This window comes from Gymnodraco acuticeps, unplaced genomic scaffold (genome assembly GCF_902827175.1).
Source record: "Gymnodraco acuticeps unplaced genomic scaffold, fGymAcu1.1, whole genome shotgun sequence".
In the NCBI taxonomy this organism is placed as follows: domain Eukaryota; kingdom Metazoa; phylum Chordata; class Actinopteri; order Perciformes; family Bathydraconidae; genus Gymnodraco; species Gymnodraco acuticeps.
In genome coordinates, this window is record NW_022991965.1 from 138,514 (window position 1) to 162,139 (window position 23,626).

The window sequence follows — 23,626 nt, forward strand, 5'->3', positions numbered from 1 at the left end:
AATATTTTTGAACATTGTTGTTTAAAAGACATAACTTACGGAAAGCAAGAACTAAGTAATTTAGTCGAATACCCAAGCAACTTCTCAGTTTTTTTGCTTTGGTCAAGTCCCGAGTATGACCACACCGCCAAAGATACTGCAGTCAATAGAGAGCCACAGTGACGTGTCCTAAAACCTGGAAGTAAACTCCTTCATGGTTCCCTCGACAAAAACGCTAGGATTTGGGAAAATATCTGGAAATAAGGTCTGTGGTTGAAACACATTTAAGAGACGGATCACGTTTTGTTCAGCCGGATAATATCCACATGTCTACCCTACTTTTATCATTTTCGAATCATAAATCTAGTCGCCAGAAGCAAAATGCTAATGTTATGCTATAAAGGAACTACAGCAGAGTTGCTGCTTCAACGTCACGCCAACTTAAGATCCATATTCAAACATACAGACTCTAAATGGTACAAGTTGAAGTGTTTGTTTGAACAGTCTGCAGGAGGCAGGTACTTGCTTTCAAGCAGAACAGAAACTAACTGAGAGGAGTGTTTACATGTTCGGTGTAATGACGTACAACGTCCTCCACAACTTCTGTAGTCCTATTCAGCCACTTGTTAACAACCATCGTTTTTCAGACACGTGAACTCTTCAGAAATCACCAGCGGGGTCACTGCTGATGGATTTAATGTCGTAGAACAAAACGTGATCCGTCTCTTAAAATGTGTCTCAACCACAGACCTTATTTCCAGCTATTTTCCAAAATCCTATGGAGAAATCCCATTGGCTCTGAGACGAGGGAAAAGGAAGTGGTGAAATGCTAACTTACTTCCGGGTTTTAGGACGCGTCACTGTGGCACTCTATACTGCAGGTATACAGTCTCATAAACACAAAAAACATCAAATATTTTGAATTATCAAAAATGTAATTCATTAATTTAGACATGCCTCAATTCAGGTCACAAGTCTTTAACAAGTCCAACTCGAGTCCATGTCACAATGTTTTGTATGCACATTTCTAAACCAAATCAACCTCACAGACATAATTTACATAAAAAACGTAATAGTTATGTATATAAAACGAAGGCACACTTATTTGAACCCAAAACATGATGTTTTTCCTAAACCTCAATCTAACGTAGTTCAAATGTATACATCTGTAAAACGTTCATAGTGTTGGCTGTGTGAGGGTGCAGTGTGCCCCTGTTGAAGCCTTACATTGGAAACAGCTGATGACGGCTTCTTAAAGGCCATTTCTATAGCACATTTAAAAACGATTTTCGGTCGAGCCAAAGTGCTGCACATGCAGATAATAAATAACACATTCCTACTGATGTAAACAGAAGACAATAAATTACAACACCAAATATAAAAGTCAAACACAGGGAAGTGTCATGAGTCGTGCTCTGCTCTGATTAGAAGGCCAGGGTGAAGAAGTGAGTTTTTAGTTTAGATTTAAAAACCCCTAGGGTCTGGGCCGACCTCACAAGGAGGGGCGGAGTGTTCCAGAGCCTAGGGCCAGCTGCCGCGAAGGCTCGTGCCCTCTGGTTTTTAGCCTGGTTTTAGGCACTACCAGTAGCAGCTGGTCAGCAGACCTTAACGCTCTGGCTGGGGTGTAGCGCTGGAGGAGTTCAGCTATATAGGCCAGAGCCAGCTCATTTAGGGCTTTAAAAACAAATAAAAGGATTTTAAAATCAATTCGGAACAGAATTGGAAGCCAGTGTAGTGAGGCCAGAATTGGGGTGATGTGGTCACGCTTTTTGTGGCCAGTGAGGAGACGTGCCGCTGCGTTCTGCACTAGCTGCAGGCGTTTAATTGAGGCCTGGTCCATACCCACGTATAGAGCGTTGCAATAATCGAGTCTCGAGGTCACAAAGGCGTTGATAACCCTCTCCAGGTCTTTAAAAGATTAAAAAGACTTGGTTTTGGCCAATACTCTTAATTTAACATTCACAATGGTTGCCAGACAGTTAAGCAGATATAGTATTGACTTCCAGAGGTGGGAGAAGTACTCAAATCTTCTACTTGAGTAAAAGTAGAAGTACCAGAGTGTGGGAATACTCTGTTACAGTAAAAGTCCTGCATTCAAAATGTTCCTCAAGTAAAAGTAGAAAAGTATTATCATCAAAATATAGTGAAAGTAGCGACAGTAAAAGTAGTCATTGTGCAGATTGGTCCATTTCAGAATAATATATATGATGTGTTTTATAATGATTGATCATTAAAGTGTTCTCAAAGCTGGTAAAGGTGCAGCTAGTTTGAATGACTTTGTATTCTGCAGGGTAGCTTGTGGATTTACTCCAGGTGGAACTAAAGTCTGATTCAACACTTGATTATATTTCACATCATTCATCCACATCTGCACAGTAACTACAAATATGTGTAGTGGAGTAGAAGTACAAAGTAGCATACAATGGAAATACTCAAGTAGAATAAAAGTATCCAGTAGTAAGTTGTACTGAAGTACAGTACTTGAGTAAATGTACTTAGTTACCTCCCACCTCGGTTGACTTCCTGCTAAGAGAAGCTAACCCCTGCTAGCTACATGTTTACCATAAGCAAATGAAGTTGATCTCTCGAATCCCAAAAACAATTTATTTCAAAGATCATTTCAGTTTTGGCTTTGTACTCAAGTGACACCATCAAATTCACAGTCAACACTTGCCTACATTACCCACAAAGCAACTCAGCCGCAGAGTTAAATCAGTCATTTTAATGTTTATTTGTTGATAGTGGCTAATGTAGCCTGGAGCCTTTAGCAGCTCCACATTTTCAGTGTTGTTCTTTTCTCTCCATGTTTTCAGGTTGCAATTGGGCTAAATTACATACGGTGAGTGTTATTTATGAATATACCTTTTGAAGAAACACATTGTATTAAAGCTTGTGTTCATGCATTTGTATTTTACCATATTTTGTTTTCATTTCTTATTATATTGTTTTTTGTTTTTCACCAGGTTTTCTGCAAAGATCTATTGCTAGTTGGAATGTAATGCTGCCGTTGGATTGGCTCTCTACACACTGAGACATCCTGGAAACTTTTGAGGGTTAAGATTGTGAGACACTTTGTGTTTTCTAGAATACGCCTCACTACTCATCGTGTGTATTTCATTTAGAGGTCTCAATAAAGTATAAAACTCTTAGAAGCCTTTTAAATTTGTTTGCTGAATTCTTGTATTTTGTTACTTTTTTCATTACATTTTCGACTTACGTTACTAAATATTTTGTTCATGCTTTTGGAAATACCATACTATGAAATGTTTTCATGATATTTTCAACATACTATACTATGATGTTTTTTCTCTATTAGTTAACTACATATGATATGAAGATACTATACTACTTGGCAATAGAGTGGTGCAGTGACGCATCCTAAAACCCGAAAGTAAGGCCCATTCCCAAACCGTTTGGAGTTTTATTTGAGTTATTAATTAAACATTTTAGTCCAAGAGATGCTGATTTGAAACCCTTGTTACATCATACTTGCCAACCCTCCCGATTTTCGCGGGAGACTCCCGATTTCATAGCCCTATCCCGGTTTCCTCCCGGGGTCATATTTCTCCCGCATGTCTCCCGATTTCTGACAAATCAGATTTACACACGACTGTTTCCACTCGGACTTATTACAGCTACACCATTGTCTGGTTTCCATGGTAGCGCGTCTCTTTAGTAGCGTGCGCAACTAGATAGTCACAGAAAAACAGAACAAGAATGGACAACTCGACAACTCGACCCTCTGTTCACTCCTTTCCTGGTCCAGCCCACACATATGCTCCATCAAGAGGATGGTGCGACTGGCCACAAGGCATTGCACTCAGAACTACAATAAGCACATTAATGTTAATCTAACAGCTCCGTTGATCCACTGATCCCACCGGAAGCGTCTGCGCCGTGCTGCGACCTCCTCCTGCGTCATAACCCACCAGGCGCATTTCAAAACGTTGCGGAACCGGAGCGTCGTGTGTGCAGCCTCGCAGTTGTTGGATGAACGTTCCACTTCCTGCCTGCGCTGTGCCGCGTCAAAAATAGGATTCATCTTATATTTTAGAAATTCCTTGCGGCGAGGAGCTTCTGGGACGCGGCGCAGCGGGTCTGGTGGAATAGCACCCATTGACTAGAGTGGTCGCGATCGCTAAAAACGCCGCAGACGCTCCTGGTGGGATTAGGGGGTAACCCCCAGTTTCCACCGGGTCCGTCTCCGCCGCGTTACGGCTGTGCCGCGGCGGTCGTAAGGATCGCGGCCACTCTAGTCAATGGGTGCTATTCCACCACACGCGCCGGGTTACGGCTCAGACGCGTCCCAGAAGCGGCTCGGCGCAGCGCTTCTCTAAAATTAGGATGAATCCTATTTTTGCCGAGGCGCAGCCGTAACATAAGGTCGGACAGGCAGCCCCCCCTCGCAGGAAGTGGAACGGTGAGCATCCGGGCCAGGCCCATCACCCACATATACTAATTTAGCAGACCCCCCTCCATCACAACCTCCAACCTCCACTACGATACGCACAATGGACGACGAGGTTTTCATCATGGAAGTGGAAAAACACTATTTTATATGATGTAACCAATGCTTACTACAAGGACAACATCAGAAAGGACAAGGCCTGGTTTTTAGTCGCTGCAGTTTGTGGAGTGGAAGGTAACAACTACATATTAATGTTTTAAAGTTAATTAATACTTGTAGGTACAGTACAGAGCCATTCAATAAACACAAAAATAAAACATTTAACTACGTAGCCTACTTACTTTCTTGTAGAAGTACAAATGTCCAGAATGCCCGAATCAATAACAAAACTGCGAACCTGCAAAACGCTTCTGGGACGCGTCCGGTGGGTTATGGCGCTAGAGGAGGTCGGACCAAAACCGTGGCGCAGCCGTGGCGCGGCGCGGACGGACCCAGTGGAAACTGGGGGTAAGAGATGCTGATTTGAAACCGTTGTTACATACAGTTACGGCATTTCCTGTTTCTGCCGGAGAGAGGGGAGGCTGTCCCAAAGCTTGCTGCTGTATTTACTCCCTCCATCTGACAGGAGGGAGCCTCGTTGAGCTGCGAGTGTGGCTACAGACGGAGTTCAATCCGTCACGGAGGGGTAGGGTCGAGGGAGTGGTTTGTGATTGGGCCTTAGTTAGCATTTCACCACTTCCTGTTCCCTCGTCTCAGAGCCAATGGGATTTCTCCATAGGATTTTGGAAAATAGCTGGAAATAAGGTCTGTGGTTGAGACACATTTAAGAGACGGATCACGTGTTGTTCTACAACATTAAATACATCAGCAGTGACCCCACTGGTGATTTCTGAAGAGTTGACGTGTCTGAAAAGCGATGGTTGTTACCAAGTGGCTGAATAGGACTACAGAAGTTGTGGAGGACGTTGTACGTCATTACGCCAAACACGTAAACACTCCTGCTAAGTTTGTTTGCCCTGTTCTGCTTGAAAGCAAGTACCTGCTGTAGAAGTTGTCAATACTTCTTAATAAATGCATGTGTGTATGTACAAGGAATACACAATGCATAGGCAAGTGGTGGCTTTATTTATGACCACAGCATGTACAGTGAACATGTACGTTGCATGCCGACCAACAACTGAATGCCTATTACCTTAACACGTCACCGTGTGACGCACCAGCTACGGTGGCCTGCAAAGGACAAACTTAATCATATGAGAATGATCTACATCCCTTCTCTTTAGCTGATGTTTCTATCTGAAAGTAAATAACATTTAAGGCTGATGATATTGAACATTCCTTTAGCATTTGGTGACACAAACAATAAACCATTACTAAATACCTTACCAGGTAACAGGAAAAGGAAATGACTAAACATATCACTTTAACAAGATTGTCCAACAGTGTTACTGCACATATTTAGGGTTTGGTTTGCGTGTGCGACCTGATCGTGTTATGTATGGTGTGTCACTGTTGTTGCAAGGGAAATGTGATGTGTGTCTTGGTAGTGAAGGGGAACTGTTCTGTGTCAGCCTGCTGTTTCTCTCAGGTGTGTGTGGTGTGTGGGGTACACAGTCCATCATAGAGGGGTCGGTGTTGTGAGGGTCGAAATCTTGAGGCTGCTGTTGCTGGGGCGACGGCTCGGGAACAGGAATGATGTGACGATGATTCCGTCTGTATGAAGTCCCGTTGGCTTGGATTATGTAAGAGCGTGGTTTCTCGCTCACTTCCTTGACAACGCCAAGCCGATCGTATCCTTTTGGGGTCTGCATCCTGATCACTTGTCCCTCTGCCAGGGGTTTCAGAGGAGAACTTGAGATGTCATAGTGGCGCTTGTTGAGGAGTTGTGTTCTGATTAGTTGTGCATCTTTTGGGTTTGGCTGTAACAGTTTGGTGCTCACAGGGATGGCTGCACGTGTTTGTCGCGACATCAGGCGTTCAGCAGGAGAGCCTAACGCCAGATCACGGGGAATGTTTCTGAGATTTATCAGGTTGAGGAAGACATCTGTGCCATCTCTGTGTGAACGTTCCATCAACTGTTTTGCACTGCGGACTGCTCTCTCTGCTAGTCCGTTTGACTGTGGGTATTCAGGACTGCTGGTGATGTGAACAAAGTCCCACTGTTTTGCAAAGTCCTTGAAATGCTGACTGGTGTACTGTCCAGCATTATCAGAGATGAGTGTGTGTGGTGTGCCGAAAACAGAGAAATGTCTCTTCAATTTAGTTATCACAGTTGATGAGGTCACATCCCGGAGAAGGTCGATTTCAAACCAGCCAGAGTATGAGTCAACCAGCACCTGATACCGTTTTCCATGCCACTCGAAGATGTCTGTTGCCACTGTGGACCATGGGAGATCTGGCACAGGATTAAGCTGGAGGGGCTCCTTTTGCTGATGGGATCTGGTGCTGTTGCACACTGTACATGAAAGCAACTCCTCAGTGATGTCTCTAGACATTTCTGGCCAAAAGATGATGCTTCTTGCTCTGCGTTTGGTTGCTTCAATGCCGGGGTGTCCTCTGTGCACTATTTTTGATGTACTCTCTGTGCAGGGACTGAGGAATGACAGTTGTGTGGCCTTTCATGACAATTCCCTCTTCTACTGTCATTTCATCTCTGTAGGGAAAGAAGAGACGGACAGCAGGTTGGAGCTGATTCTGTCGGATGGGCCATCCTCTATTAATGACTGCACTGAGGGCTTGCAGATCTTCGTCCTCTGCTGTGTGCTTTCTGAGTTCTTCCAGGCGGGCTGTGGAGATGTAGCTCACAGACATAACTTCATAAGCATAATTTTCAGCAGGGCTTTGAGATGTTTGTGCGGTTGGGGCACGTGAAAGAGTGTCTGCTACATACATATACTTGCCCTTTTTGTACACCAAACTGATGTCGTAGCTCTACAGCCGGAGCAACATTCTCTGCAGACGGGCAGGGGCTGTGTGGATGGGCTTCTTTAAGATAGTCACTAAAGGTTGGTGGTCAGTCTCCACCACTACAGGCTTTCCAAACACAGTCTTTGAATTTTGTACAGGCAAACACAACAGCTAGCAGTTCTTTTTCAATTTGTGCATACCTCGTCTCTGTGTCAGTGAGGGTGTGTGATGCAAATGCTACTGGCCTGCCATCTTGCATGCACGCTGCTCCAAGTCCGTAGCATGACGCATCACAGGTGAGCGTGACTGGTCTTTTGACATCATAGTATGACAGGACAGGTGGACTTGATAAGCATGATCTAAGAAGGTCAAATGCATCCTGATGCTGCTGGAACCAACACCATGCAGTGTCCTTGTGGATGAGTTTTCTCAGTGGTGCTGCGATGTCGCTGAAGTTCGGGATGAACTTGCCAAGGTAGTTAACCATATCGAGGAAACGCTGTAGTGAGACAACGTCTGTGGGGACTGGCATGTTGGTGATTGCATCTGTCTTAGAAGGGTCTGCCTTTAGGCCTTCACTTGTGAAAATGTGACCTACATATCCTACATGATCCAGGCGAAACTTGCACTTGGCTGGATTCAGCTTCAGGTTCATGCTCAGCAACTCCGCGGCCACTAATGATGATGTCGTCAACGATGACAGAACATGGGTAACCTGCAAATAGCTGTTCCATCGAGCGTTGAAATACCTCACTAGCAGAGCTAATGCCGAAGGGCATCCGTAGGAATCTGTACCGCCCAAATGGAGTACTGAAGGTTGTCAACATGGAGAATTTCTTGTCGAGACGTATCTGCCAGAAAGAGCTTTTAGCATGTGGTCTTTTCAACGCTGTGTTGAGGTCTTGTGGATTGATACAATCTTATTTCCTGCTTGTCTTTTTTGTGTGCTGCCACCATAGATGAGACCCAGTCTGTGGGCTTAGTAACTGGTATAATGACACCTATGTTTTGCATGCGGTTAAGTTCAGCTTTAACTCTGTCTTGCATTGCAATAGGAATGCGGTGGGCAGGTCTCACCACAGGTTGTACACTAGGATCAACTGTCATGGAGTAAGTGATTGGTAGTTCTCCAAGTTCATCATCAAACAGGTCTTTGTACTGCATGAGTGTCTGTGTGGTGAAATCCGTGTTGCTTTCCGTAGTGATCTGGTGGACATCTTTGCTCAATGTGACAATTCCCATGTCCACGCATGCCCGAAATCCCAGTAGTGGCTGCACATCTTTGTTCACTATGAAGAAAGGCAACGAATGGTGCTGCTCCTTTAAGCAGCAAGGCAGTGTGACCAGGCCTTTGGCAGGGCTCGACATTATAAATGGCCCGCTGGCCCGGAAGCACTATTTAGACACCCCGGGCAGCATAACGTACTTTCCACTTGCCCGCTCGGGCCACTAAAAATATTGCTTTAAAAAAAATATATTGTCCTGTGGTATTGGTATTTTGACAAGCAATTTTGTTAAATTGTTTCGTTTATTAACGCTACAACATAGCGTTTCGTGAGTCGGTTGTCGTTGTTGGGTGAAAAGCAAACAGCTGTTTGCTGCGGTGCGCAGCGCGAGCAGGCTCCCGTGCGCTCCTTCACTACAGACTATCGCGCCACCTAACCATTCGCCAAAATGTTTTTAATACCAGCGGTAACCGGCCAAGCGCCGGGCAAAAAACTTCAATCTTCAAATCAAAGAAAGTCACCGGAGGAGTTCAAGGAGAGTGACAGGGAGCATGAGAAGAAGAGGGAGAGAAAGTTTCAGCCAGCTTGATCGATGGAGTTGGCTTCTAGTGGTGCAGTGACGCATCCTAAAACCCTTTTTATAATCTATCGATTAGATCTATGATTCGAAAATAATAAAAGTAGGGTAGACATGTGGAGATTATCCGGCTGAACAAAACGTGCATTTATCAAACAGTTTTGTTTTCCACAGACCTTATTTCCAGCTATTTTCCAAAACCATGTGGAGAAATCCCATTGCTTTTTGCCGAGGGAACCAGCAGCTTACTTCCTGGTTTTATGATGTGTCACTGGCTGCACCTCTCAATCTGATGCCAATATAGACAAGGTCTTCTGTCTGCTCTGTACATCAATGCCGACCTATGCTGACAAGTAAGTGAAGAGTAGAAAATATAAAGGTATTGGCTATAGGGAAATGTCCCAGCAGTTTAGGATAATGAAGGTTCTAATCTAATCTATTACATAGCCATTACATTTCTAACTCCTGATGACAGGACGGCAGAAAGCGCATTATACAAATAATAATACTCATAATAATAGCAGACATTTTTTAACAATGACCACAATATCATTATTTTAATAAACCAAATATGAACAATTGAGGGAAATGAGGAAGAACTGATGATTCAAATGTTGTAGTACTAGTAGTAATGTAGTTAGTGCATAAATTACTATAGCAACAAATGTGTTAATTTTCTTCATTATTAGTCGATGTTTTGGATGAATGCTCCGGGCCAGTGGTTACAATGGTGGGGCCAGTGATAATACAATTCCACCGGACCAGAGGGCCAGTGGCATTTTACCCTTAATGTCTACCCCTGCCTTTGGTCTCAATCTTGCTTCCTCCATAAGCAACAAGGTTTATAGCAGTCTCTTGCTTCACAAGTTGCTCGCCATTGGTCACTTGTGTGAACGTTTCTTGAGACAACACATTGCATTTAGCTCCTGTGTCAACTTTCATTTCAGTTGGTATGCCATTAATGTGAATTGTAACAAATCCTTCTTCTTTGTCTTTAGCTTGAGGATTAACACTATCAACACGTCTTTCGATATCTACCCATCCACGTAGAACGTGCCTTCTCTGTGTGTTGTGGGCTCTTCCACTGTTACTTCATGTACAGACTGGTTAAAAGTATTTATATGTGAATGACTGTAGCTGCGTGGTTTAGACTTGCAGCATTTTTTGTAGTGATTCACTTTTTCACAGTTATGGCACTTTTGCCCGAAAGCTGGACACTTTTCTCGCATTGCTGCATGGCTGCCTCCGCAATTATTACAGTTAGAGATGCTCTGGGAGTGACTGTGACTGTGGCTGATACCTTCTGCTAGAAACAGGTCTCACTGCATCAACACTGGTAGCTTGAACGGCTAACGTCCTGCTGCTTTCCTCTGTCATTTCGTGTATACGGCAGACTGAAACAGCTTTAGCTAGTGTCAGTTCACTGTCTCTCAACAGAGTTTTTCTTAAAGAATCATTGATTATGCCACATACTATTCTGTCACAGATTAGTTCCTCAGCTAAATCTCCAAAATGGCAACTTTTAGCTTTTATCTTCAGATCGCTGATGAATGACTCAATGCTCTCACCTTGCTTCTGATTTCTTGAATGAAACGTTTGCCTTTCCATTATTTTGTTATGTTGAGGGTTGCATATTTCACTGAATTTCCGTATCAAACAGTCCGGGTCCTCCCTTGATTCAGCTGGGGAGATCACCGCACCGTCGAGGCCTGGCGCGCGTGCTTCAGCTGCATACATAAAGGATCGTTCACGTTCAATGGCTTCTGGTCCAGCTGGATGGACCAGAGGATGTAAGCCCTAGTCCTGGCAGCCTTGTCTGGGTGCGCTGCGGCGATGAAGATTTCATATTCCCTCTCGAAGATCCGCCAGCTCTCTGCGACGTTTCCTTCAAACGTAACAGGGTCCGGACGGCGAAATCCATCCGCCATTGTAGCTGGGGCTAGCTTCAGCCAGCTAGTTAGCGTTAGCACGGTCCGTGGAAAAAAAATTCTCCAGACCAGAGGAGAGGCTCGTGCCGTCTTCTGACACCATGTAGAAGTTGTCAAAACTTCTTAATACATGCGTGTGTGTACAAGGAATACACAATGCATAGGCAAGTGGTGGCTTTATTTATGACCACAGCATGTACAGTGAAAATGTACGTTGCATGCCGACTAACATGCCTATTACCTTAACACGTCACCATGTGACGCACCAGCTACGGTGGCCTGCAAAGGACAAACTTAATCATATGAGAATGATCTACACCTGCCTCCTGCAACAAACGCTTCAACTCGTACCATTTTGAATCTGTATGTTTGAATATGGATCTTAAATTGTCGTGACGTTGAAGCAGCGACCCTGCTGTACTCGGCTGTAGTTCGTTTATAGCATAACGTTAGCATTTTGCCTCTGGCCATTAGATTTACGATTTGAACATTATAAAAGTAGGATAGACATGTGGAGATTATCCGACTGAACAAAACGTGACCCGTCTCTTAAATGTGTGTCAACCACAGACCTTATTTCGCTATTTTCCTAAATCCTATGGAGAAATTGCATTGCTTTTTTATCGAGGGAACCCAGGCGCAGCTTACTTCCGGGTTTTAGGACGCGTCACTGCACCACTCTATAAACCTGATTCAGACTATGAAACTTTTTCGACATAATATACTAAATACAGGTCTGTATGTATATATCTTAATCGTATACAGTATACATATCTTGTTTTTTTCATAGTGTTTTAAAATTACTTTACTATTACATTTTTAGAGATACTATAATATGATTTTTTAAATTATATTTTTGACATATGATACAATAACTTGTTGGTCATATTTTTCAACATTCAATACAATAACTTTTATTCCAACATACTAACTACACTTTGGCCTTTTTTCATATTTTTTTGACATATCATGCAATAACTTTAATCAATACTATATATTTTTTTTTAATGAACTTCTTGACATACTTTAACAAATTGGACCTACCATACTATGTTTTGTTATGATTTTCCGACATACCATACCATGACTTTCTTAATTACATTTTGACATATTAAACTACGATTATTTTCATACTGTTTTTTATATTATGCCATGACATTTGTTCTAAGTACTATACTCTAGATCTTTTCATGATATTTCCAGAATGCTTTACTATGATTTTATGACATGTGTTGGGTAGTTTAGCCCTGAGAGCAGGATTAGCTGAAAAGAGTCTAGGAAGCTTATTTACAAGTCAACAGCATTTAATAACAGTAACAAATGTTACGCTGATACAATGAAAATATGCAAGTTGGTGGCTGCCTCTCCCAGCTGTTGTTGATCGCGTGGCTGGCGCACGATCATAAATATATAAGCAATTAAACAACATCTTACATTTCTTTTCACAAAATACGTCTCCTTGCAGTATCAACACTAATTCGGCTGACTTTTATATTTGATCCAATTGGTAGATAGGTTATATTTACACCATAACGGTCTTTGTTTTTAAGATAAAAAAAGATATTAATAGGAGGATGTGCAAAACAGACAAACTAATAAGGCTTAATTTAAACATTAAAGAATACTTTAGGTTAAGGTCTTCTTTTGAATAAGAAAAAATCTTTGGGGGTATAGAAGAAGAATATGGAGGGATGAAACCCTCTTTAATGGTCACACATGCAGAGCACACAGCACACAGCACACACAGTGACATTTGTGTCTACAGATAAATATTAAGCCTGACAAAGTACTTAACGTCTAATATATTGCTTTCCTGCAATGATAACTATGTTCAAGCACTTATTTTAACTGATATTATACATATGTATTATACTCTTATAAGATGTATGTATATAGTATAAGAAATGTGCAGAATATGACAGTTTAATGGAGGTATTCACACATATTGATAGATGTCTTGTAATGCACTGTTGAGGAACCTGCGACCCAAGTTTTTCATTCATTGCATAACTACACCGTAGTTATGTATAATATGATAAGTCAATAAACCTTAGAAAATCTTGAAATCTTGAAAGGGATGTGCAAAATAGTCATTATATACAGTCTTTAATTAACTATTAGTAGAGAATAACGAGTAATGAATATACTTTATAGCGATCCTATTAATATCTAATAATAAAATAATAAAACTCAATAACATGCTTTATTTACCAGGTGTCCCTTTATATCAGCTGTGCACCTTTATGGTGTAAATACAGCCTATCTACCAATTGGATCAAATATAAAAGTCAGCCGAATTAGTGTTGATAATGCAAGGAGACGTATTGTGTGAAAAGAAATGTAAGATGTTGTTTAATTGCTTATATATTTATGATCCACGTCACGTTTTCAGTTTTGGCGGCAGTTATTCCTGTTTGTCCAGAAGTCTTCTCAGCAGGGCTCTATAAATAGAGAACTACGGCAGATATGTAATATTGAATGCAGCCGAACCGTGTATTACAATGCCGTTATGTGATGACTTCCAAAGAGAAAAGCAAGCACACTCGGAATAAAGTATTATTTTATTTTTAACAAAAAATGTCGGTCTGTTTCCGGTATTTGTTTATGATGATGTGCTGTGAGATGTGAGACTGGAATTGCACAGGGGAAAATAACGTTTCTATGCCACAATTTTAGATGCGGATTTTGTTAAACTAATACGTTTGCGCTGTGGACCAACACTATAAATTGACGGGGAAGGGGGTAGCAATAAAGATAACACCATTAAACAGTTACACAACATAACAGAAATAATATCGATAGCAGTGTCCCTAGCAACCACCTTGGTAACAATGAAAACGTTGTATCGATACAATTTCCTGAAGTAATCTTCGTAATAACTAGCAAACTAAAGATCATGTACATCTACTGCACACATAATCTGAAATAACAACTCATATTTCTCGCATCAAATGACATCAAAACGCATTTTAATGGCCAAACTAACTTTAAAATAGGCATTTTCCACCGAGAATAAAACGAAGTTCGGCCATGTTTTTTTTTTCTGCAGGGAGAAATTTGAAGATCACATGACATAGACGCCAGCCATTGGAATGAATGGTGAAAAAAAAACGGAGGGATCTTACAATTTCAGAGGCGTTTTTGTAGAAATACTACGTCCCAAGTTGTGGACCAACGTAGTTATTACACGTTTTTTTGTGAGACTGGGTACTGGGCACACGAGTCCGTTTGAGTGTGTGCGCGTGCGCCGGTGTCTGAACGCTCACTTACTGCTTAGGCTACTTAGCTAGCATTGTTATGGATCTTAAGGTAGCAAAAGGATCATGCTCTGATCTCAATGAACTGAGTCAACTGTCTCATCTTACATATCATTTTGTGTGGAGTCTAACATCCCTTGTAAAGACATTACCGTCTTCCCTAATAATAAGCCGTGGATCACGAAGGAACTAAAGATACTGGAAACAGTCAAGACAAAAAGAAATTAACAGAGAATTAAGAAATGAGATAAGAAAAGTTAAAATAGCTTATAGGGATAAGGTGGAACTCAAATACAGCAGTGAAGATCTTCAGGAAGCCTGGAGGGGAATCAAATCAATGTCTTCCATCTCCCAGGGTAACAACAATGACAGGCGTAGGAATCCTATCAACATTGAGGGAACAAATGCTTTTAACATTTTATATTCTCGATTCGAGAACAATTATTTCTTCATAAACATCTCAACCCTTATACCTCATTCACACCAACGCAACTCCGGTTCAAGCTCCGTGCTAGAGCTTTTCAGGTTCAGAACCGGTTCTTCGGTTTTAGCTCCGGCTCTTTTCACACCGCCCAGAAGTCCGACTGGTGCTGCTTCATTGCGTCATCGTTTGCGTCATGACGTAACCGTTTGCGTGCCTGCTTCATAAAGCCAAAACCGCGCGGAAACCCCTCACAGCTGACAACAACAATGGCCGATTGTGCTCCAGCTTTCTCTGTACCTCTTCGGAAGACCAGATTCCCAGTAGGTAGCTGGTCTCTTCAGTGGACCACTGCTGCTTGTTAAGTTTCTCCATCGTTGTGTACAAACTGGATAAAACGCCGGCTTTTTGTTGTTGTTCAGGAGTTGATCCCGCCTCGACGTAAGCGTAACGTATGCGGTGCTTTTGCTCTAGCCGGACAATTTTTTTGGTGCTTGAAACGAACCGGATTCCGGAGCTAAGAGGCTGCTCCGCTGCGGTGTGAACAGGAAAACCCGGTGCTTTTCAAGCTCCAGCTCCGAACCGGCCCTGAAACACCGTTGATGTGAATTAGGTAATAGAGAGTCTCTCTCCCCTATCTCAGACATAGTCATTGAACAGGATGATGTTAGGAATCTCTTAAAACGAGTCAATGGCCCAGGTCCAGACCATATTTGTGGGCGTATACTCCAGTATTGTGCTAGCGAACTCTGTGGTATTTTCCAGCATATCTTCCAATTGTCACTTGAGAATAGCCAAATTCCTGATATGTGGAAATCCTCAACTGTAATTCCCATCCCTAAGAAACCTCATCCTAAAGTCCTAAATTGACTTCAGACCGGTGGCTTTAACGTCATTGGTAATGAAAAATTTTGAGAAAATTGTTAAAGGCCTTGTCATGTCAGTAGTAGGTGGTGAACTTGATCCACTTCAATTTGCGTATCAGGCAGGGAGAGGCGTAGAGGATGCAAAGCTTTTTATACTGCACACCCTCCACAAACACCTTGAAAAGCCACAAGCCCATGCTAGGCTTTTGTTTGCTGACTTTTCTTCAGCATTTAACACAATGCAGCCGCATCTCCTGGTAGAGAGCCTATTATGTCATTTTAAACTGCCCGATCAACTTTTTTTATGGATTTTAAACTTTCTAACGATTAGAGAGCAGAAGGTGTCTGTCAATGGACGCCTCTCTGACTCTGTCATCACTTCCACGGGCTCGCCTCAAGGATGCGTTCTTTCGCCCCTACTTTTTATAATGTACACTGATAAATGCAAGATTATGCAAGACAACAGCTACCTGGTTACATTCTCTGATGATCCCGCCCTCTTGTCCCTCCCGGTCCCTCCTTAGCGGCTCAGAATCAGGCCACGAGTGTGCTCTTACTGATTTTATTTCCTGGTGTGATGACAGTTTTCTGGATTTAAAGGTGGGGTAGGTAAGTTTGAGAAACCGGCTCGAGATACACTTTTGTCATATTCCATGGAATGCTCTCAACATCCCGATAGCAATGAATATCTTAAAGGTGGGGTAGGTAATTTTGGAGAAACCAGCTCGAGTGCGCTAGAATTTGAAAATAAACAGCCGGAACAAATCTGCCACTTTCTTACAGAGCCCCTCCTCCAACACACACGAACGCGCACATGACCAATGAGGGCACGAGATAAGTCTGTGCCCAGATGGAAGGCTGACAGGCAGGTAGGCCATCCAGTTACTTTAGCCGGGCCGGCTCAGATGATTAGTCGTGCTTTTTACAGTACTACGGCTTCCACAGATGAATTTTTTGTATGGATTTTTTGTCAAAGCACTTCAGATATTCATTGCTATCGGGATGTTAAGAGCATTCCATGGAATATAACAAAAAGTGTATCTCGAGCCGGTTTCTCACACTTACCTATTCACCTTTAAGTGCTTTGACAAAAATCCATAAAAAAAATTCATCTGTGCACAAACTTATCTCGTGCCCTCATTGGTCATGTGCGCGTTTGTGTGTGTTTGGAGGAGGGGCTCTGTGAGGAAGTGGCAGTTGTGTATTTTCAAATTATAGCGCACTCGAGCTGGTTTCTCCAAAATTATCTACCCCACCTTTAATGTCTCTAAAAACCCAGGAATTGATCATTGATTTAGACGTCACAAGGATGTTCCTAAGGAGTGCATCATACACAATGACAAGGTAGAAATTGTCACATCATACAAATACTTGGGCACCATTTTCGATGACCACCTCAAATTTGATGTGAATACTGAGTGTATTGTGAAGCGGGGTCAACAGAGAATGCACCTTCTTCGCAAACTGAACTCTTTCTCTGTCAGGCCTTTCATTCTTTGTCGTTTTACCAAGCATTCATTGAGAGGCCCTATTTGTTTTTATTTTATCTGCTGGTTCCATAGCCTTACACTGAAAGACAGGAACAGCCTGAACAGCATTGTTAAAACCTGCTCTAAAGGTCTCGGCGTGAAAACAGAGAGACTTAAATTCCTTCTGTAACCAACAGATATGGCGGAAGCAGAGAGCATTCTGAACTCTCCAGGTCATGTTCTTTCACATGAATTTCGTCTGTTGCCATCAGGGCGTAGAATATGCTCACACCCCCAGAAGAACCAGCATTTCAATTGTATACTACAAGTGAAAATATATGTATTTATTGATCATTTGTTTTGTTTGTGCTGTACTGTCTGTTTCTTTATTGTGTTAAGTGTGAGAAGTAAGAAAAGCTGTGCTATGAAAGTTAGCTTTTTCAATCAATCAATCAACAACTTTATTAATCCCGCAAGGGGCAATTGGTTATGAGCAGCAGTTTATGTCATGTACACAGGCAGGAACATACAGGAAGAAAAACACACACCCCGGGAGCACAGATGTGGATCATTCCAATTTACACGATAAATAGTTCATAGCATCACAATAATACATAAATAAATAATCAAGTTAAAAGACTTTCAAGAATTTAAAAGTTTGAGTGCAGAAGGGATGAATGATTTTGCAAAGCGATTAGTTTTTAGAGCAGGTATATCCACGCTCTACCGCACCGCAGCTGCACTGTACAAATCGCTGGAGGACTGGGCTGTCACTCAAAAAACTGAGTAGCCAATGGGGACGCACCCTTGAAAGTCCCGCCCACCTGGACGTTTGTGATCAGAATGGTCAGAATCGAAAACAAAAAATGAGGGAGCGCAACGAGAAGAGCTGAAGCGAGAGCAAAAGTCTGATCATTGAGTAAGAAGCAAAGAGAACTGCAAAACAAAAACCTATGTTAAAACAGAAAAAAGATGTATAGTTTACATGATTACACAAATGATTTGTTTGCAACTTACAGTTTTATTTTTGAAATTACATTTATTTTGCTTGACTCCGTTTTCTTTCTCTTAAAACTCATAGTTTTGCTTTATTCTGAGAAGTGTTGCTTTAATCTTTATGAAACAAAACTAATCCCAGACTATGGTACAATACAAATTAAAAGACAATAAATAAACAAGAAAGTAGAAAATATACATGCTGAATTTACAAATTAACAAGATATAAAGCAAGGTATTATATATACATAAGTATGTGACGGATGGAATATATCTCACTTTACATTACAACATTATTTAAAACTTGTTTTGATTCACTTTATATGACATTCATAGGTGCGTTTCTATTTGATTAGTTATTTTACAAATCCTTAAAAACTTTTGCCATCGTTTTATTCCAATCATTACACCTTGTTTTTAGGTTTTTTTCTCTACGTCACACCAAGGAGCCCAAATAAAGGGAAAATAAATTAAATGGTCATTCCTAGCATTCGGTGCCATTTCAGCTATAGAAATATATATATTCAAAATAGGGCATTCAAAAATAAAAAACATAATTTTCCATGTTTTAAAAAATGTAATCTGAATGATGGCTTGTTAAAGTATAAGACAAATATTTTGATCAAGCTCAGGATATTATGTTTAAAAACATTTTGTTTACCATCTCCAGTTACTGTGTCCACCCATGTTACTGTGAAAATAGTAACAAGGTGGACATTTGATGCTAAACTTGACTATTGCCTACATGTGTGATGATAATCAAGCTAGCACTTGGTGACTGTCACCATAGATATATATATATATAAACACTAGATGACTCACCCGCACTGCTGGCCAATGGAGGACCGACGTTGCCACATGGCGGCCATCTTGCCACAGGCAGCTCGCTCATTCATAATAACATTATGGCCCAATCCCAAATCACCCTCTCGACCCTACCCCTCTGTGACGGAGTGAAACTCCGTCTGTAGCCACACTCGCAGCTGAATGAAATTCCCTCCATTAAGGGTTAAGGGTATAAATACAGCAGCAAGCTTTGGGACGGCCTCCCCTCTCTCCGGCAGAAGCAGGAAATGCCGTAACTGTTATGTAACAACGGTTTCAAATCAGCATCTCTTAGATAAAAAGTTTAAATGAATAACTCAAATAAAACTCCAAACATCTTTCATTGTGTTTTCAAAGCTCTTTTAGTTTGTAAAACCTGATGTTTATAAGCTTCTTAGTTTTTGCAACAGTCTGTAAATATACATAACTTTATAATAAAATGCACACATTTACCTTTTTCTAGACTAAACACAGGTATGATCCTAAGTTAAAACATATGAGGTTTATCATGAGGGTTTGTTAACATCGCAGTTTATCAGTGGATGTTTGCTGGAACTACCTTGTAAACAGCGTGTTTCCTGACGGACACACACAGCGTGACTCCGGTCAGGTAGAGACCGGTCTCCAGTCAGCACCGCTGCAGAGATCGCTGTTTGAGGGCTTGATAGCCCACTCCCCCATCCAGCACTCGTTGGTTTGGAACAGCACTTAATATGGCGGACCCTCCGCGCGAACGCGCAAACGGAGTGGGAGTGTGTAGGGGTAGGGTGTAGGGGGCGGTTTGGGATTGGGCCTCAGTCTATAGTGCACTATTGAAATAACCGTAGATTGCTCAATTTTCAAACGGTTTGGTTTGTTATAAACATCAAATATGTAGTTACGATACTGCATACTTATAATTATAATCATGGACTTTTTTCTTCTTGTCTCCTTTATCATAGCCATGCTAATAACGTTTATAATAAACCAAAGCGTTTGTAAATCAGTCAAGATTTCAGCGAGTTGAAATGAGCTGTAGCAGTAGTTGTTGACTGTGGCAAGATGACCACCGGTGAGCTACGCTGGCGACTCCCCCTTGAGCCATCTAGCCTTTATATATATATCTATGACTGTCACTACCCGATCCTGCGATCCCTGCCCTATCTGCAGTGCGCATGTGCGAGATGGTCCGCCATATTTGACAACTACATACGACAACTCTAATATGACATTTTGACGTCTAGGCGCATGCACGATTTGCATCGTGCATGCGCGACTCATAAACTTCTCAAATATCTATACAAAAATCTTCTGTTATTTTATTTGAAATAAAATGAAGGACATTCACAGTTAATGTAATTAGAAATAAATTATGAATGCCATATATTGCATACATTCACACTCAATATTTCTTCAGTATGTATGATAGCTGTCTAACAGAAGTTAAATCCATTTCTCACTTATTCTGACAATGTACTTAACCCAATAAATGACCCAATAAAAGGAGTTGTTAAAATAATAGCGAAGTCACGTTGTAATAACATATAACTCATCTCTCTCGTTTCAGATTAATATTGTCGGGTTTTTTAGTGTTCTTTTTGTGCTTTGCCAAAACGCCACTGTGTCAAGTGTCCTATTAGAGTTGCCGTATTAGTTGTCAAGCACAAAAAAAAAACCTCAAAACCGAGAGAGCAGATGGAGTTATTGTTATTATTACAACGTGAGTGTATTGTTATTACAACGGTGACTTTATATTATTTAACAACTCTTTTTATTGGTGTTCTTTTATTTGGGGGTTAGTAGATTGTCAGAATAAGTGAGAAATGGATTTAACTTCTGTTAGACAAGCTAATCATACTGAATAAATATTTACTGTGCATGCAAAAATGTATGGCATTAATAATGTATATCTAATTACATTAACTGTGAATGTCTTTTTATTTAAAATTAAATAAAATTACATAAAAAGATTTTCCATAAAAAAGTTGATTCAAGAACAAATCTGTTATTAAATCAGTATCACCTTTAGACATGTATTCTCCCAAATTGTGTAAATACAAAGTCTTCATTCTGTCAGATGCAATTCAATCGTGCATCCGTTTATACTCGCGCATGCGCAATGCATATTGGTCAGCCGTCTAGATGTCAAGTGTCCTATTCGGGTTGCCGTACAGAGTTGTCTAATATGGTGGACCATCTCGCACCATGAGCAATGCAGATCGGGCAGGGATGCAGATCGGGTAGTGACAGTGACAACAGAAACATATATTTGATAGATATATTCACCATATTTTCTAAATGTAAGAACAAATGATCAGTTTCCACTAAAAATGAGCATAACAGGGTGGACATGTTATACGTTATACCGCAAGTTCTTTAAAAACTTAAAAAAACGTTGAAGGAAGAACGCATTAACTCTGCTTCTTGAAGTTGATTTTCCCACTCAAAATGTATCCTTCTCTAGTCATACAAATAGTAGAATAGGTAAAGGTGCGTGTCCAGAGAGATTAAAATCAGAGTAACGGGTGGGACATTCAAACAGGACACACACAATTTCAATTTAGTGAGGAATATAAGCAAAAGGGTTATACAACAGTGACAACAATGAAGAATGTGTTTGTATTTATTTTTGTATAACTGTTACAGAAGTTGAGCAATTTTACATTACCTACTTGCGCTAAAATCAGAGTAATTATTTAAAATGTTGAATATCCTGGCTAATAACATTGTTGTTTTATGGTAGAGGTATAAAACATTTAAAACCAAGCTTTTAAAAAAATAAGCATTAGACCTTTAAAATACAACATATATGATATAATGTGGTGGGGACCTAAATGGCACCGAATGCTAGGAATAACCTGTGCAACTGTATTTATTTCCCAATGAAATTGCACGCTAATGCAATAATGAAATGCAAACATCTCTAAATTGATGTCTTTATTGTTTAATTTCTTTATGAATTCCTTAATGTACCCATTATAATGTGTGTGTGTGTGTGGTGTGTGTGTGTGTGTGTGTGTGTGTGTGTGTGTGTGTGTGTGTGTGTGTGTGTGTGTGTGTGTGTGGTGTGTGTGTGTGTGTGTGTGTGCGGTGTGTGTGTGTGTAACCTCAGAGTGCACTGAACTCGACTGAACTCCAGTGAAACGGTGACTCATGTTACACACTCGTGACATTCTTTCGTGAAGCACAGACGTCACCAATGTCAGTTGACGAGCCATTGGACTGGCCAATGAAATCTATCGGTGGGGCAGCACGTCAACCAATGGTAGGGCCGACATTTGTAGAGGAGGCGGGACAAATGTCAATTTTGCCACTGGCAGAAAGTGAGTGAAGAAGTCCGTCAAAGCGAAAAAAAGGGAAGATGGCGAAAGGTGGTCGGAGTCTGAGGAAAGTAGCGGAGTGCATCAGACCACTTTCCTTCTGTTGCCAGCAGGGAAACACACTTAAGGAACAGCGTAAGGTAAAGTATTTTATATATTTAATCTGGGTTAAAACTGGGAAGTGTCAAATGAGGACACACCGCTGAGAAAAACAAAAAGTTAGCCACAACACCTAAGATGTCCAGCTGGGAATGAGTTATATCAGTGGTGTTAAGTAGATTTACCCAAGTACTTAAGTGCAATTTTGAGGTAGGTTACTTGTACTTAACTTGAGTATTTCAATGTTGTGCTACTGTGTTCTTCTACTCCACTACAGTTCAGAGGTAAATGGTGTACTTGTTTTACTCCACTTCATTAATACCTTTAGTTACTTCACAGATGTGGATGAATGATGTGAAATATAATCAAGTGTTGAATCAGACTTTAGTTCCACCTGGAGTAAATTCACAAGCTACCCTGCAGTATACAAAGTCATTCAAACTAGCTGCACCTTTACCAGCTTTGAGAACACTTTCATGATCAATCATTATAAAACATGAAATTATAAAACGGATAAGTTCAATCAAGCAATCTGAATATAATGAGCGTATATCACGGGTAGAATTGTAGTTATTTTTCACAAGTCAGTATCCCTCCGCGTCTAAACAAAGCTTAAAATGGAAAGGTTAACTTCGACCTCCGGGGTAGCCTACTATGGAGGAGTGGATTGAGGAGTGCCTATCTCCAGAAGAAGAAAAAAAAGCACCTAAACGACGACAATGCAGAGCTACGTGAAGAGCAGGTAGACCAAGACTGGAAAAGTACCACCATTTCAAAAGCTTTTCTGATGCGGGTCTTGAAACAAAGAAGATAAATTATGACCGTTAGTGGCCACAAGTGCAAAAGCTCTCTCCAGAGCTACTGGAAGCCGAATCTCGGGGACCGGAGAAAGTGGAGCAAATATTCTCGCCAGTAGCGTGGCGTGGGGAAACATGTAGAGGAAGCCCATTTTTTTGGGTGGGGGTTGGTCAATAACGTAACCAGATGAGTGATTACAGCGCCCGGTATCATTTGACACACATTTGTATCACACAGATGCAGGACTTGCCACACGCCTGTTATCTAACCGACAGGTCCGCAACGCACTCTCCCAGCTGAAACTCTCTCCCTTATTAATTTAAGCATTTTACTTCTTAATGTATGCAGACATCACACAACGCCAAAGTGCTTTGGTTCTGAACGTTCATCAGTGATTATAATCAAAAAGAGAATATGAACGTTAGTTTTTACTGAAATGATCAAATAAAGTCAACATCTCACAGTCTTTACTGAGCTGTGTGGGGTTTGTTCAACTTTTAAAAGATGTTTGAATGGTGATGTACACAGTGATAGATGTTAAAGGACTAACGTTTATAATAAATACATTTGT

The 23,626-nt window shown here is 41.2% G+C and overlaps 1 protein-coding gene across 2 annotated transcripts in view; it reads left to right on the forward strand.

Moving 5' to 3' along the window:
- Positions 1 to 3,141, forward strand: part of LOC117536050 (complement factor H-like) — a 30,616-nt gene extending 27,475 nt beyond the window's left edge. For both annotated transcript variants that reach the window (XM_034200778.1, XM_034200777.1), the window contains 2 exons: positions 2,793 to 2,818; positions 2,943 to 3,141. In XM_034200778.1, coding sequence (XP_034056669.1) covers positions 2,793 to 2,818; positions 2,943 to 2,978 — 62 coding nt within the window. In that variant the 3' untranslated portion in view covers positions 2,979 to 3,141. The remainder of the gene's footprint in view (positions 1 to 2,792; positions 2,819 to 2,942) is intronic.
- Positions 3,142 to 23,626: the final 20,485 nt, after the last annotated feature.